The sequence below is a fragment of the Engraulis encrasicolus genome, chromosome 4 (assembly GCF_034702125.1).
Source record: "Engraulis encrasicolus isolate BLACKSEA-1 chromosome 4, IST_EnEncr_1.0, whole genome shotgun sequence".
Classification (NCBI taxonomy): Eukaryota; Metazoa; Chordata; class Actinopteri; order Clupeiformes; family Engraulidae; genus Engraulis; species Engraulis encrasicolus.
In genome coordinates, this window is record NC_085860.1 from 29,063,182 (window position 1) to 29,079,414 (window position 16,233).

General features: G+C 42.8%; 2 protein-coding genes across 2 annotated transcripts in view; both read left to right on the forward strand.

Annotated features, from left to right (window-relative positions):
* LOC134448046 (transmembrane protein 168-like) overlaps positions 1 to 2,886 on the forward strand; it is an 8,350-nt gene extending 5,464 nt beyond the window's left edge. The window contains exon 5 of the mRNA XM_063197805.1: positions 2,722 to 2,886. Within this exon, the coding sequence (XP_063053875.1) occupies positions 2,722 to 2,886 (165 nt within the window). The remainder of the gene's footprint in view (positions 1 to 2,721) is intronic.
* Positions 2,887 to 3,148: 262 nt separating this feature from the next.
* Positions 3,149 to 15,909, forward strand: LOC134448047 (kinesin-like protein klp-3). The gene is made up of 13 exons (XM_063197808.1): positions 3,149 to 3,311; positions 3,620 to 3,759; positions 6,192 to 6,311; positions 7,313 to 7,426; positions 7,872 to 8,035; positions 8,725 to 8,940; positions 9,407 to 9,851; positions 9,968 to 10,110; positions 11,533 to 11,593; positions 12,208 to 12,416; positions 13,063 to 13,249; positions 14,642 to 14,737; positions 15,295 to 15,909. Exons 1-13 carry the CDS (start codon positions 3,149 to 3,151, stop codon positions 15,907 to 15,909), a joined length of 2,673 nt encoding a protein of 890 aa, XP_063053878.1.
* The last annotated feature ends 324 nt before the right edge of the window (positions 15,910 to 16,233 follow it).

Here is a 16,233-nt window from a genome sequence, read left to right on the forward strand (position 1 = left end):
ATATAATTCTAGCTGTTGTCCAACAGCAATGTCAGCTGTCTATCCACCTGACATCAACATTGCACAACTGATGGCCCCACACATTTCAATAAGCTCATTTTTGTCTATTTTCAAATAAAAATGCCCAGTCAGTCATGTCAATCCTAATTGAACGTTAAAGTCCTCCAATAACTCACTAGAATTGTAGAACTAGAATTTTGAGACCTAAAACCTAGTTTTAAACACTTGCCAATACAAGCATTTTACAGACATTTTCTTGATCTGATATTGAGTCATAGCCAGTTACTTGGAGAGGTCAAACCTGTGTTGGAGGGAATCTGTGGCAGGGTTTTTCACTTTCACTTTTACTTTTACTTTTTGTGTCACTGTTTAACCTAGATAACCAGCTATGCTGACCAATTGACATCAAGAAAATCTCTCTTGTATTTCTTGTATCAATTAAAATTGACTCGACTGAGTGGGTATTTCTGCTTGAAAATAGACAGAAAAATAAGCTTGTTGAAACATGTGGGGCCCTCAGTTTTGCTGTGTTGACGTCACTGTTTGGCATTTTTAAATATTTTTTTAATAATTGTTTTTATTTTTTATATATTTTCATTTTTTTGTTACGCGAAAAAATATACATGTGTTCATTCACAGTTTTGATGCCCTACCTGAAAATGTACTAAGTTCTGTAAATAGCCACAAAAATAAACAGAATTAATTAAATGAGAAGGTGAGTCCACACTTTTGGCCTGTACTGTATGTATTAATATTTGTGACTGGACAACATACATTTTGAAAATAAAAGACAAAAAAATGACATACTCTACCTTTTAAAATTGGTGCAACAGTGGAGCAGCTTATGGAACAGTTTATAGCACAACATAAAAAAAAAACTTTTTGACACTAACACTATGCACTTGCTGCCGCTGCTGCGCTACTGTTGTGACTACAAATGTGGAAAAATGTTACTGGGTTGTCCAGCGACGTACCTCTTTTTTTTTTTTTTTACAGCTTTGTGAAATTTGATGTCATGATTTTCTATGGTCATTTTCATTCATTGTATTAATCAGCTAAGTTGCTCTCAACAATGCACCTTTCCCAGCCTGCCTGTCTCTGAAGTGCCTTGTCCTATTAAAGCTTGAATTTTTCTGAATCTGTCGGAGACCGGACATTTTATATATCCAAACCATACAGGATATGAACACGTAGGGTGCATCCCAATATGTGACCTTGCCTCCTCCACTTGCTTCTCGTCATGATGACATCACTGACAACAGCATTATATTTCAATATCTTGCAAAAGCTCAATTGTAAAGTCTTTTTCTCATTTGCAATTGGGATGGTGAATGAAAAACAGTCCCTCAAAAGTTGTTGTGGCGAGGCTGACAGCTGGGAAACTTTATCGTTTTCTCCACGGAGGAGGGGCCAGGAGGTGGGACGAGGAGACAAGCGCAAGTGGAGGAGGCAAGGACACATATTGGGATGCACACTATAATGAGTAAACTGTGTAACTACTCTACTATAGGCACCACAGTTGGGCAAGATAGGGCAAAGTCTTGGAATCTGAAGGAAGTAGCAGGTTTGAATCTCATATCATCCGTGGTTGAAGTGCCCTCGAGCAAGGCACCTAACCGCACATTGTTCAAATGCATCCAATGGAATGTTAACAGTGGCAAAAGGAATGTTATCAGTATCCTGCATTGAATTGACTGCAAGTTGCAGTGGATAAGAACATCAGCTAAGAGTAATGTAGGTCCTAATTTAAACTAAATTGCCATTATCAACAATTGCCAAATTTTGCCAACATTTTTTAGTTTTGTTGCATTTGTTGCATGTATCAGATTTAAATGAGCACATATTTCCCTCAAATCAATAGTTTTGCTTGGCTTTAGCAGCGTATATGAAAGCCCAACTTGGAAACTCCAGCTCCCATTGTCTTTGTGACACAGAACTCCACAGCACACAAGTGGTCACTGCAAACAACAAAATTATATTTATGGCTCACCCGTTCAAGGGGGTACCCCCAATGGCGCCCGAAAAGGAGCTGTGCGGAGGGACGGTACCATGCTCAGGGTACCTCAGTCATGAAGGTGGATCTCCCACCAGCCTGGCGAGTCGGGATTCGAACTGGCAACCTTTGGGCTACAAGCCTGACACCCTAACCGCTTACGCATGACTGCCCATGTATATGTATGCCTATATTGTCTGCACTATTCTCAATCTAATATGTGGATTGAATGTTTTCAAAAATACAGCATTTTGTTTCTAGTCACAACATTTTACAGACTGTCCCGACTTTGTTGGATTACTGTTTGTATTTGTACTGTAAAGAGGTGACATCTTGAAACTCGTGTTTTAAACTAAACTGATAGACAATGAGTCGATCAGTCAAAGCAGCACTTGTGTGACATCATGCACCTGTTCTAGTTGTCTGTCCACCACCACTCATTAACAGGGCTGGACTGGTCATCTGGCATACCGAGCATTTCCCGGTGGACCCTGCACCCTCGTGGGCCCCTATTTTCAGAAATGTGCCCACGAGGGTGTGGGGCCTCCCGGTGAGTCAGTTCTGCGCCGCTAATTATGAGGGGCCCCTTTAAGCCAAACGTGCCCGGGCCCTATTTCTCCCCCAGTCCAACCCTGCTCATTAGGTGCTGTGGAGATCAGTTTACCACTCCGCCCGGCGGCGCACTGCTCGCCTCTTAACACGTTTGCCACCTGCCTTTTGTCTTTTAGTGCTTAGCGTCAGATGAGGAGGGCAGCCAGCGCAGGAGCAGCAACAACAACAACAAGAGCAGGACCGCTGCAGAGGAGATAGAGTATGAGCAGAGGCTAGCCTTCAACCAGTCCTCTACCAGCCAGCCACCAAAACACTACAGTAGTAAGGTGAACAAGGCTTAGATAGATTGCCACAGTACAAGACAATAATTTTCCTGCTACTGCATGTGATGGTACATTTCACCATTTGTTCGTCAATGTATAGTAAAGGTTAAAGCTTTGGCAACATTTCATTGCCATTTACAGGTGAAGGCCGTTCACTTACCCAGGACAACTTGTATTCCTTTTTCACTGTTGACCTACATTTTGGATTACTGCATTTAGTCGAGTCTACAGTCTACGATGGGCAGTGGGGCTTCTGCCACTGCCAGTGATCCCCGGAGAGATGGGTCAGAAGTACCAGTGTACCCCCGGCAGCCGAGAGCGGATGCAGCTGCACAGCCCACATCTTACACAGGACGAGGAGGAGGAGGAGGAGGAGACAGAGGAGGAGACGGGTCAGAAGTACCGGTGTACCCTCGACAGCCGAGAGGGGATGCAGCTGCACAGTCCACATCTCACATAGGAGGAGGTGGAGGAGGAGGAGGAGGAGGAGGAGGAGGAGGAGGAGACGGTGGTGTCCCACAGTATTGGACAGAGAAAGAAGACAGAGAAGACAGTCCAGTTCCCGTGGAGAGTCGTCCTAATGTGGAGGAGGACAGGGATGTCGAGTCAGGAGAAAGAAAAACCCAGGACACGAAAGACGGGAGCAAAGCCCAAACTCAGAACTATCCTACACAAGTCATTTCAGGAGACAAAAAAGCACAGAAATCAGAGGAGGACCCCATAGCCCACGCTCGGCTCTACCCTTCTCTAGACTACTCAGGAGGAGAGAGGGAAGCACAGGAGAAAGTGGACAACCACACACCCCAAACTCAGAAGTATCCCACAGAAGATCCCACTGCACAAGCCGGCACAGTCAAGGATGGCATCAGCAGCACTGAACTGCAGGTGGAAGTAAGTCACTTTACAATCTTGATATTGTGTGTGTGTTGTTGGTGTTATTTGTGTTGGTTTTGTGTGTTACATTAAATATGAGCTCAATATCACTTACAGTACAGCAGGGAATTTCCTCATTAATTGGGAAATACCGGGCTGAGCAATACGTATGTATCTGCAAGTGTATCTGTGTCAGGGTCTTACATGTAACTTTCTAATTGGGGTGGCCAAATGTTCCATCTCTGCTTGTGTCTGTATTTCAGAGTAAAGCTCCTAGTTGTGCGGTTGACGTGGAGTCCAGCAGTGGAAGCGCCTCAGAAAAGGAAGAAAATGAACATCCTACAGAGATGAATAGGAGTTTTCAGTCAAGTTCTACCGTAAATAATTGCTTTATTTTATAGCCTTTATTTAGCCCGTATTATGACTTATTACTAACTTCTAACAAACCAATGTAATTTCTGTCTAGTTTACTATAAACTGACTAGTTGAATTATGAAATCCCATTGTAATGTAAATAAAACATAGAGTATATTTGTCAAATTATCCAAAAGATCTCTATGTGCCCTATGTCGTGGGCAGGTTGTGCAATACAAACACACCAGTGATCGTCCTCAGTGAGAGAGATGAAGTGTGGCCAGAGCCATGTATAGTAGGCTATATTCCTTATATATGGCTCTGAGTGTGGTTAATGATGCGTCATAATAATTACTGTAAGTTGAAGAAATAGCTAAAAGAAATAGCTCTAAGAATCACAGTAGCTAAAGTGGCTTCCCATATTCTTCTTCCTCATTATATCCCCGAAACGCGGAGCGTCGGGGATGTAATGGTTTTGCGTGCGCCGCCGCCGCGTCCGCCGCCGCCGCCGCCGCCGCGTAAGGTCTTTCGTGTTAACGCGATAACTTTTGAACGGATGTTTGGATTTGTCCCAGATTTTTTGGGTGAATGCTCTAGGGCAGGTTCATGAACTGATTCGAGTTTGGAGGTCAACACTTTCAAGATGGCTGAATTCAAGATGGCCGAATTTTTGTTTGGTCCATAACTTCTGACCGGGTGGATGGATTTGTCCCAGATTTGGTGTGTGAATGCTCTAGGGTAGGTTCATGAACTGCTACGAGTTGGGAGGTCAACACTTTCAAGATGGCTGAATTCAAGATGGCCGAATTTTAGTTTGGTCCATAACTTCTGACCGGGTGGGTGGATTTGTCCCAGATTTGGTGTGTGAATGCTCTGGGGTAGGTTCATGAACTGATTCGAGTTTGGAGGTCAACACTTTCAAGATGGCTGAATTCAAGATGGCCGAATTATTGTTTGGCCCATAACTACTGACCGGGTGGATGGATTTGTCCCAGATTTTGTGTGTGAATGCTTTAGGGTAGGTTCATGAACTGATTCGAGTTTGGAAGACAACACTTTCAAAATGGCGGAATTTTCATTTGGCCCATAACTTCTGACTGGGTGGATTGATTTGCCCGGTAACACCGTATTTTAATGGTTCACCATTTCAGTGAATCTACCATATTAGGTACAGTGTAATAACCAATGTAACAATATTTAATACCATGTAATACTAGTGTAATACCAGTGTAACAATATGCAATATCAGGTACAGTGTAATAACGAGTGTAACAGTATGCAATACCATGTAATATAGTGTAATACCAGTGTAACAATATGCAATACCATGTAATACCACTTACGCACAAACACATGATGTAAGTAAAAAAATTACATTGTATTAAATATTGTTACACTGGTTATTACACTGTACCTAATGTGGTATATCCACTGAACCATTAAAACAGTTTTTGTTTTGTAACAATATGCAATACCATGTAATACCACTTACGCACAAACACATGATGTAAGTAAAAAAATTACATTGTATTAAATATTGTTACACTGGTTATTACACTGTACCTAATGTGGTATATCCACTGAACCATTAAAACAGTATTACCATTTGCCCCATTTTTTGCTTCATTTTCACAATAGTCGTTTGGTTTTAAGCCTATGCACGTCATGTCACGTCTGTATGTATCATATACGTTTACGAAATGGTGGACGGGAGTGGTAGGAATGATGGGGGACTGGAAGCGTCGCGTTTCGGGGATATACCTTAAGCAGTCGAAGGCGACTGCACAGGCAGTCTAGTTACTACGATGGTATTTGCGAAAGGAACTTGATTTAGAATAGAATAGATTTTATTGTCATGCCAGCATGAAAATTGCCTTTGGTCTCACTGAATAAAAACACAAATACACAAAAACACATATACACATCGTTGTATCCACCCCCTCCAACCAAACCTCCCAGCATTCACATCATAATCAAGTCATGTAGTAGTTCCAGACCCTAAACCTCTAACTTTTCCATTGCTTATTGACCAGGGAAATTGGCATGGAAAAGTATCATCATCATAATGACCTATCTATGTATTGTCCTGTGGTCAGGAGTCGGCTGGCGATAATGAGGAGGTTCCCCTGGCCTTCGAGAGCTTCCTCCACCGCAATGGACTCATCTACAGCTGTGTCATACAGCACGGCCATAGGATGTACGTTGATGACTCAAAGGTACCCTAAAAACCCTTCCCACTGAGCTTTTGTTGGTTTGTTAACATAACATTGTCCTTTTCCGTGTAAACTGTACAGTATGTCAGTTCACAAATGTATAATATCACATACTTTCACTGTAACACTGAACAAAAACCCTAACCCAATTCATGCCCTGTGTAGCCTATAAGTCAAGTAAACTTTGACCCATGAAAAAAAAAAATTGTGCTGTATTCTGTACAAGATGTTTTGATCCCAGTTCATCTCACTTGTCTATTTTAGGGGCTGGTTCCCTTTCCAACAGAGTGGTATGACCAGGGAAGATTTCTAAGTGCATCAAATGAAGTAATTAACTTGTCATTATACATCATTAACTTTCTGATGTTTAGTGGTAGCTGCAGTACTCACAGCTGTTGTTTAATCACAGGTTGCAGACCAACCCGAGGTCAAGCGGGATAATGAGGATAATCGCAATGTGAACACCACCACAACCCTGGCTGAAGATGATCGAGCTGGCGTGGTCTACATTCATGGAAAGGGGACAGTCATGACATACATGTTTGAGGTGTTATAAGCAGATATTGCTATTGAATAGATATTGTTTTGACTGACATGGTTGAACAAAAATATATACATGTACCTGTCCATATTGATATCTAAAAAATCTTGTGTGTCTGCTTTACATGTATTTTGCCCTCTAAAAATGAATGGATAGTCTGCTGATACACTTTCTTCAGAATAATTACTGTGGTCACTCTGGGTAATGTTGCTCTCTTGCAATAGAAACTTACAGTCATAGAAAAAAGTACACCCTTTGAAATGTCTTTCATTTCTGTCAAAACTGGTCATAAAACATTGTCGGATCTTCCCGGACTCCTCCTTGTGATTTCTGGGAAGATCAGACCATGTTTTATGACCGATTTTGACAGAAATGTAAGACATTTCAAAGGGTGTACCAACGTTTTTCTATGACTCTATGTGGTCTATTGGCAGGCTACTTAATGTTTTTTTCCCTATCCCAGGAGAGGGTCAACATCTGCCGGTATTATGATATCCAGTCAGGACTGTGGCTTCTGCTGCCGCTGGAGTGGGAGATGAACATTGAGTTTGTCAAGCAGTGCGTCAAACAAATCAAGGTAATGCCTTAGTTGACAACTATTAAAACATCCATGGCTTGATCAGGTTTTGGCTATTAAGTTAATGCATCACCCTGAAATTGTGCCAATATATTTCACTCATAGTTGACGTTATTGTCAATACCTCAAGGCAGTGGCAGATCAGCGAATGGCCCAGGGCCAAACCAAACTACCCCCCAACACCCCACTATCTTAGCTCCCTTCCCCTAATGTAGCATAGTGTGTATGTACAGTATGTCCCCAAATCCCCATAACCCATTTACATTACGACCTGTAATCCATTGGTTAATTGTAGTAAATTGTGATCAGCGGTCCAACTCCCTAACCATTACACCACGGGTGCCCCCTATCCAATCCATTGGTTAATTGGAGTAAATTGTGTCCATTGTTGATGAACTCACTCTGTGAAGAAAAACGTTGATGTTCCCATTCTGTGTCTCCACAGGACACCCTCCCTGGGCTGTCGGACCAGAAGGAGATCACAGCGGCCCTCAGACAGTGTAACTATGATCCCCATGAGGTCATGTCCATCTACCTGACCATATTTGGTGACAGCCTCTTCCAGTCATCTTCCAAAGCGCAGAGCTATTCAGAGTTAAATTCATTCAGGTACTAGTACAGTGTATACATGCATGATACAAGTACTGTTGTAAAACCAGCCCGCCACCAGTACTGACTGACCATACAGTAGAAGGACGATGCAACCAAAGGGTGTTGTTGACGCTCATCCATTATGCAAGCTATGATCGCAGTTTGCCACAATTAGAATTACGCAAATATCACTGTAACCAAATCCCAACAAAACAACAAATGAAATATTCATTTATGCTTGTCCATGTCTGGGCCAGAAGAAACAGAGTCTGCCAGTAATATTACCATGAAGATTGTGCTGATTATGTGCCTTAAAACCCATGACAGAAATCAGTTAGCAGTGTTTGACTTGAATGAGAGATGGGATAATTGCACAACTTTTGAATTCAACTTTTCTGGTAGGCCTACAGCCGCCACTTTTTGCTTTTCGATTAGGCATGACACAGCTCAATCGTAAAGCAAAAAGTGGTGGCCGAGTCGCATTGTGCTGAGCTGTAGGCCTACCAGAAAACCGGCAGTAGAAAAGAGCCATCAGTGATCAGAGTTGCAGTCTTGAAATGATATACTCTCATGCCATAATCTGAAATGAGTGGCGTTGGCTGTCAGAAAATGTTTGGAAAATGTTGGTGAATTAACAGAGGTATTACTAAGACCATGGCGGTTCTGTTTTATTGATTAAGTTCTTCTGTATTTTTTACATCTCCAAGGAATCATTTGCAAAAAGACAGGACCATAGAAGATCTCAAGCAAAAACTCAACACTAAAGAGAACGAGCTGGACAAGCTCTTCCAGAAGAACAGCTACTTGGCCCGAGACACCCAGTACCTCGCCGACATGGTCCAACACCTCAACCAGAGAGTGGCCGAGCTTGAGGCCGACAAACAGCAAGCCATGGAGAAGATCCGAGCCTTGCTGAGCCGCAGGTAAATATATGTTTATTGCAATGTGCAATATTGTCTAGTTAGTCGGCCTGAGTGTATGTTTTTTGTATTTTTTGTATTTTTTTCCTAAACCCAACCACCACCCCCCCCTTATGTTTTTTGTATTTGTGCTGTGTGTGTATGGGTGTGTGTGTGTGTGTGAGTAAGAGAAAGAGAGTGTGCTTGTGTGTATGTTAACTGATGTAAGGCATTTTGCTACTGTAGGCCTATACTGAGATTTTTGCTATATGTTTTCTGCAATGTGTAATAATGTGTATTAGGTCTTTGTTTGTTTGTTTGTTTTTATTAGATTCCCATTAGCTTTTGCTTTTAGCAAAATGTGTATGTGTATGTTGTGTATGTCTTGTACCTACGGTATGTCTTGTATCTATATATCTATGTAAGCTGTCAGACCCCTTAATTTCCCTCTGTATTAATAAAAGTACTCTACTCTACTCTACTCTACTAGGTCCACGCAGGTGCCAGCCAAGGTGCCGCCCCCTAAACCGTCCGTGGATCTCAGCCTTCTGCGGCAGGTCGGCAAGTTGACTCGAGAGCTGAACGTCTCCAACAAACAGCTGGGTGCTACTGTGCGCCATGTGCTGGTGGATCTTCAGAATCACTTCCAGCAGCTGAGGGAGCTGGTGGAGAAGATGACCAAAGCAGAGCAGCACAGGGTGGCAGAACAGGAGGAACTGCGCTCCCTCTACATGAAGGAGGCCCTGGAGAGAAAGACACTCTACAACAAGCTTCTAGAACTTCAGGGGAATATCCGAGTGTTCTGTCGATGCCGTGGTAACACTCCATCAAACTCTTGTCTAGAGGTCCCTTCTGAGCAGGACGTTGTGGTCAACCAAAAAGGAAGCAAGAAGAAATTCAATTTTGATAGGGTCTATTCATCAACCTCTACACAGGTCAGTTAAGACTTGAGAGTTTGTGAAGTTTAATATTTTGTCACATTTGAATAAGGAAACAAATAACTTTTTTTCATTAGTGACTTTAGTCCTTGCTGTGCGTAATTACCTTGCAGGACCATATATTTGAGGGGACAAAGCCTATCATAACCTCATGTGTGGATGGATATAATGTCTGCATCTTAGCATATGGACAGACGGGCTCTGGGAAGACATACACGATGATGGGCCCTAAAGACAACCCAGGTGTCAATGTAAGGTAATGACCACTCATATATTTTTTTCTTCATTTTCATGTATGGTTGGGTGCACAGCGTTTGTGAGGAGGTTCACACACTGCTTTGGATTTTTTCTTCTTTAAGTTCTCTATTTCTGTTAATTAATTTCATGGCATGATTATTACTTTTCTGATGACACTATCACACCATGAAATGAATTAAAAAAAAATAACTTAAAAGAAGAAAAAATCCAAAGAAGGGTGCAACTAACCATGCGTGAAACAAAACGTGCCTTGATTTCTGCTAGCTTATATAAACGTATAAAGTACTGTTTCATACTGTATGCCGCTTCTCTTACATTAAGGTCTTTGAGAACACCCCTCCCTGTCTAATAGTGGTTAATGAGACTAATTGTTTGACATTGAACACTGGGACATTTGAACGTTGAGCATCAATATGTAATTAGCACTCTAAGGTGTCAAAGCCCCATCTTGGGTTACATGAAGGTCAGGTTTCTTTGTGTTCATCATGTGAAGTTGTAAAAATGCTCCCTGACTTCAGTGCAGCTACAACCCCCATAGTCAGGAGTCTGCTGTCTGCTCTATCTTATTTACACATTTTTTTGAATCATATTTCATTGGTTGATAGTTGTGGCTGTGACAAAAGAGTTTAAGGGTGTTTTCACATCCAGTCCCTTTCAGCTATTTAAGTGAACTCAGACCTGTGACTTAGCATTTTCTGCGCATACTGTTTGTGAACGCTCCAAAGTGTACCAAGACCCCTTGGAAGTGAAACTTACCGAGACCTTTATTGATGTGGGTCCTGACAAGTTACACTTGTGACTAAGTGTAATCACTTAAGTAGAGCTGTAGAGGACTGGGTGGGTGTGATCAAAAAGAGGACTGACACATAATAAAAGTCTAACGGTACCTGAAAGAGCAGCCGGTTCTTTTTGTAATACGCTCACAACATGAACAAAAACGAAGTCATTTTGCTGTCGGATCACTTTTTGGCCCACTAAAAGAGGACTGAGTTTGGTTCACTTAAAGGGGACTAGGTGTGAAAATACCCCAAGATTGTGAAAGTAATGGTTGTGAAGTGCACGTTTCAGAAAAAAAGTTTTGTGACATTTTATAGTTTTCCAACATTACAGAAGTTAGGATTGGTTTGTTGAGTAATGTTTACATTTTCTGTACTGCTTGCTGATTATGATTTATTCTGCACACTAAAAGTGTGACCAATTGTTATGTAAATAAAATAGAGGTACTGTATGTACTGCCAAAGGTGTAGGTTTGGCTTGAAAAGTGGTGGGGACATTTCAATCGCAAATGGTCCGGATATGCTGTTTTTGCATTATATTTGTGAAAGAATGGTAGGGACAAGCTAGGTTTATCTGGAAAGTGGTATGGACATGTCCCCACCATCCCCCCCTAAAATTACGCCCATGTGTACTGCCTCCTCAGATCTATCAGGGAGTTGCTGTCCATTTGCAAGAAGAGAGAAAACATCACATATTCTCTAAACGTAAGTGTCTTAAAGCAGGGCCGTAGACAGAAATCATACAGTACAATGGTAATCACAACTCATAATTATAAAATGGGTGGGCACGGGGGGGCGCTGTGGCGCAGCGCGCTAAGCCCCCCACATTTGGGCTTGCATGCCCACGGGGACCCTAGTTCGAGTCCAGCCAGGGTCATTTCCCGACCCTGCCCCATCTCTCTCTCCCAATTGTTTCCTGTCTGCTCTCATGCTGTCCTGTAATAATAAAGGCCAAAAGCCCCCAAAAAATACTTGGAAAAAAAAAATGGGTGGGCACGGGGAAAAAGGCCCAAAACATATACTTTTATAACTAGTTTATAGTTTTACTAGTTTTATAAAACTAATTATAAACTAGTTTTTATAACTTTCATAGCTACTTTGTACTTTTATAACTTGTCAATCAGTCAGTCAGATTCACAAGTGCTTTACAGGCCCACCACAGCTCACCTGTGGCTATCGTTACATTGTTAAGCATGTTATTGACAATAATATTCAGAACACATTTAACTACACAGGACAAGAATTTAACTACACAGATTTTTTTTTCTTTTTCAGAAGAACTGTATTTTGATATACATACATGTATTATTTCGTTTTAGGTATCTATGTTAGAAATCTACAATGACAGTCTGAATGATCTCCTGTCAAAAAAACCAAATAGCCACCTGGATATCCGCACGCAAGGAAAGTCCATCACTGTTCCAGGGTTGACACAAGTTGAAGTCAAAACTGAGGATGATATATTACATGTGATGGAAACGGGTGAAAAGAACAGAAAGATTGCATCTACCAAAATGAATATTGAGAGGTATTCTGAATTCTACCCACTATACTTCACTGATGAAATAGCAATGTGTCACTTATTAAATTCTTCAGCAAGCAAAGCATTCAGTATATCACACTGGAAAAAACATAAACAAGTTGATAAAGCAGTGTAATGATTTTTTTATGATGATAATTTAAAAAACATTTTAAGTTGCTTAAAGATGTGTTTAACTGGATCACACCGCACTCTCGATTAAAAGGTGCCAAAATAAATAAAAAACGTGTAAAATTGAAAGAAAAATGTCTGCACACTTAAATCCCCTTTGTGTTATTTTCAATAATAGGCCAAGCTTTAGGTCTACTGACCTGAGCCCTGAGGAAGGTCAGTAGACCGAAAGCTTGACCTATTATTAAAAAGAACACAAAGGGGATTTAAGTGTGCAGACATTTTTCTTTCAATTTTACAAAGCTGCTTAAAGATAAAAGTGTGAACAAGGCCCTGCCGTGGCCAACCGGTAGGGCACTTGCCTGCCATGCGGCTGACCTGGTTTCGATTCCCGGCCCGGGTCCTTTGCCGACCCCTCCCCATCTCTCTCCCCATTCACTTCCTGTCCACCTCTCATACTTTCCTATCAATAAAGTCGAAAAAGACCCCCCGAAAAAATTGTGAACATAACTCTGTTCCCCAGCTCTCGATCTCACCTCATCCTGACCCTGACTGTGGTGGGAGCCGACGGTGTGTCTGGGGTCACGACCCACGGAACACTGACCCTGTGTGACCTGGCGGGTTCAGAGCGCATCTCCAAGACCGAGGCCAAAGGCCAACGCCTGGTGGAGGCAGCCGCCATCAACAAGTCTCTCACCGCTCTGGGACAGGTGCGGTATCCAATCCATCCAATAAAGACCACACTGCACTGGGGCAAGCGCATACAGTCTAGGCCACTAACAGCTTTTACTGGGCCCAGGACGAAGTAATCCAAAAGGGCCCCCCATCCAATACATACAATGTGATGAGGACCCAATTTTGCCCCCCCTCTCTCCTTGGGCCCGGGACAACAGACCCTTTTGTCTCCCCCCTGTCAGCTTCCCTGCATATAGTCACATTTGGCCAACAATCAATCAAGTCCTTCATATGTTGCTCAGGTTAAGTCACCTACATCACCTTAGATCTGTGGTTCTCAACCTTTTTTGAACAGACACTGCCTTAACCTCATCCTCCCGTCGTCCCCTTGACCTCATCATAAGCCTAACAACACCCCCCTTAACAGTTCTTAATGTCCCCTGGGAGGTTGTAGAGCCCCCGTTAAGAAACACTACCTACAGTAGGTGTTAAGGGCAGATTATAGTTCAGCAACGGCGCCTGTTGCTTATGGTCGCTAACCACTGTTGATGTTATAGATCTGCGCATGAGGTCTCATGTCGTTAACTACATTTGGCTACATAGCTACAAGGCTACAGTACAGTAGTCAGACTGCAGGCATTGTGCCGCGAGTGCTAAACTGATGTATTGTTTGTTTGTTACTTACTAATTCAGTCATTGTAGCTTCATTTATTAACACAGACTAGAAAGAAAGCGTTTGTATTCCACAGAATATTGACAGTTTGGCTCTCGAAAACTACCAGAGAACTGTCCCGCCACGAGAACGAGGAAGTAGTGAGACGACCAATCACAGCGCCTTTTCTCTGCGACCTTCGCAACCGTCTGTCGCGTAGTCAGGATTTTTTTGAGGCGCGCGACGACGGTTGCAGAGCCTCTGCGCGGGGGGCGTGGTCGCGCACAGACGGTTGCACAGGCTCTGCAACCGTCAGCGCCAATAAGTATAAATTGGCCTTTAATCCACAGATCTCACTGTGCTGAAGCAGTAGCCAGGCCGTGCCCTCCTACTAGGGACGCAACGTTGCTTCTAGTCAGGCCAAGAGCAAAACAAATATCGTTTCTGAGCTCCTGGAAAATGGAGAACTCCTCCCACATTTGTTGGGAAGCAAACAACCACTGGCAAACCAAGGGAGGCGGGTCAATCATGCCATTTAGGAAATGTTCATTGTTATGCTCTTGGTCAGACCAAGTCTCGAAGATACATGAAAGATACATGAAATACATGAAAGTCGATGATAATCAGGCTACTAAAGCAATGCTCTACAAATCCAGAAATCCCTCACTGCACTGGAACCAGTAGAGTGAGTCGTATATGACACTTGGAATCAAGTCACAGCATATGACATTTCCTTTCACCACTTATCTGTGAGTCTTTATCTTGTGTCTAACAGGTTTTCAGTGCACTTAAATGCAACGCTATCCATGTGCCTTTCCGGAACTCAAAACTCACACACCTGCTTCAGCCCTGTCTGTGTGGAGATGCCAAGGTGAGAGACTGGGTTAATAGTAATACATTTGTTTTTCACTGTAGTTAAATGTAACCAGATGTTTAAATGCCCTAACAATGGACCTCATGCAAACTCTAATCCTAACCAGTGTGTTGTATTTCAATTAGGGATGCAAATCACAGCCTCCATGACAATATGTTTTGATATCGATTCCTTAAGGCAGCGATTCGATTATTTTCGATACTTAAGAATGCCCAGCGACACGATACAATTCGGTTTTATTTTCCAACTTATTTTTCCACTTCTATTATGTTATGGAGCTGGGGTATTAGGCAGAGGCCAGTGATTCGATTATTTTCAATAGGCCTACTTAAGAATGCCCCATGATACGATACGATTCAATCGTCGGCCGTAAGGTCAATGCATCGATAGTAGTACATATCGATTATTATTTACACCCTTCATTTCAATTGATCTACATGCAGTACACATACAGTATCTAACTTTATCTCTCGCCCTATGATACCGTACATTGCAGTTGTACAGTAGACTTACTGTATTATCTGCTGTATTATCTGCTGTTCTGTCTCTGGCAGGCTTGTGTGTTTGTGAATGTGAATCCTGATCCATCCAACACCGCAGAGACTCTCAGCACCCTCCAGTTTGGCTCGTCCATCCGGCAGGTGGCCCTGGGGAAGGCCACGCAGAACATCACCTCAGCTCCCCAAAACAAGCAGGAGAAGCAGCCAGGTCAACCCCAAAACACACAGTCCTCCACCAAGCAGGAGAAACCGTCTAGTCAACCCCAAAACACACAGTCCTCCACCAAGCAGGAGAAACCGTCTAGTCAACCCCAAAACACAGCTTCCACTAAGCAGGACAAGCAACCTACCAATAGTCAACCCCAAAACCCACCCTCCACCAAGCAAGAGAAACCACCTAGTCAACCCCAAAACCCACCCTCCACCAAGCAGGAGAAACCACCTAGTCAACCCCATAACCCATCATCCGTTCAGCAAGAGAAACCACCTAGTCAACCCCATAACCCATCATCCGTTAAGCAAGAGAAAGCACCTAGTCAACCCCATAACACAGCTTCCACCAAGCAGGAGAAGCAGCCAGGTCAACCCCATAACCCATCATCCGTTATCAAGCAGGAGAAACAACCAAGTCCACCCCAGAACACATCATCCACCAAGCAGGACAAATAACCATGGAGCTGTCAGATCAACATCAACCACCAAGCAGGATCAATAAGCATGTCAGCTCCTAGTAACACACCAAGAAGGACAAAGAAAAAGAACCATGTAAACGCCACACCAATGAATGCACACAATAAGGACGACACAGAACTGTGACAGCTCCACAACAGCAATTAAGCATGACAAATAACCATGGTATGGCACTTAGCAACCAGGACATCAAGCGGGACAAAAATTACAACAGACAAAATGAACTACACATCTTGAAAATACATCACAACAGTTGAGGGGAGGATGAGATCTTGGGTTGTGAGGAGAGTAGGAGGTAAAAAG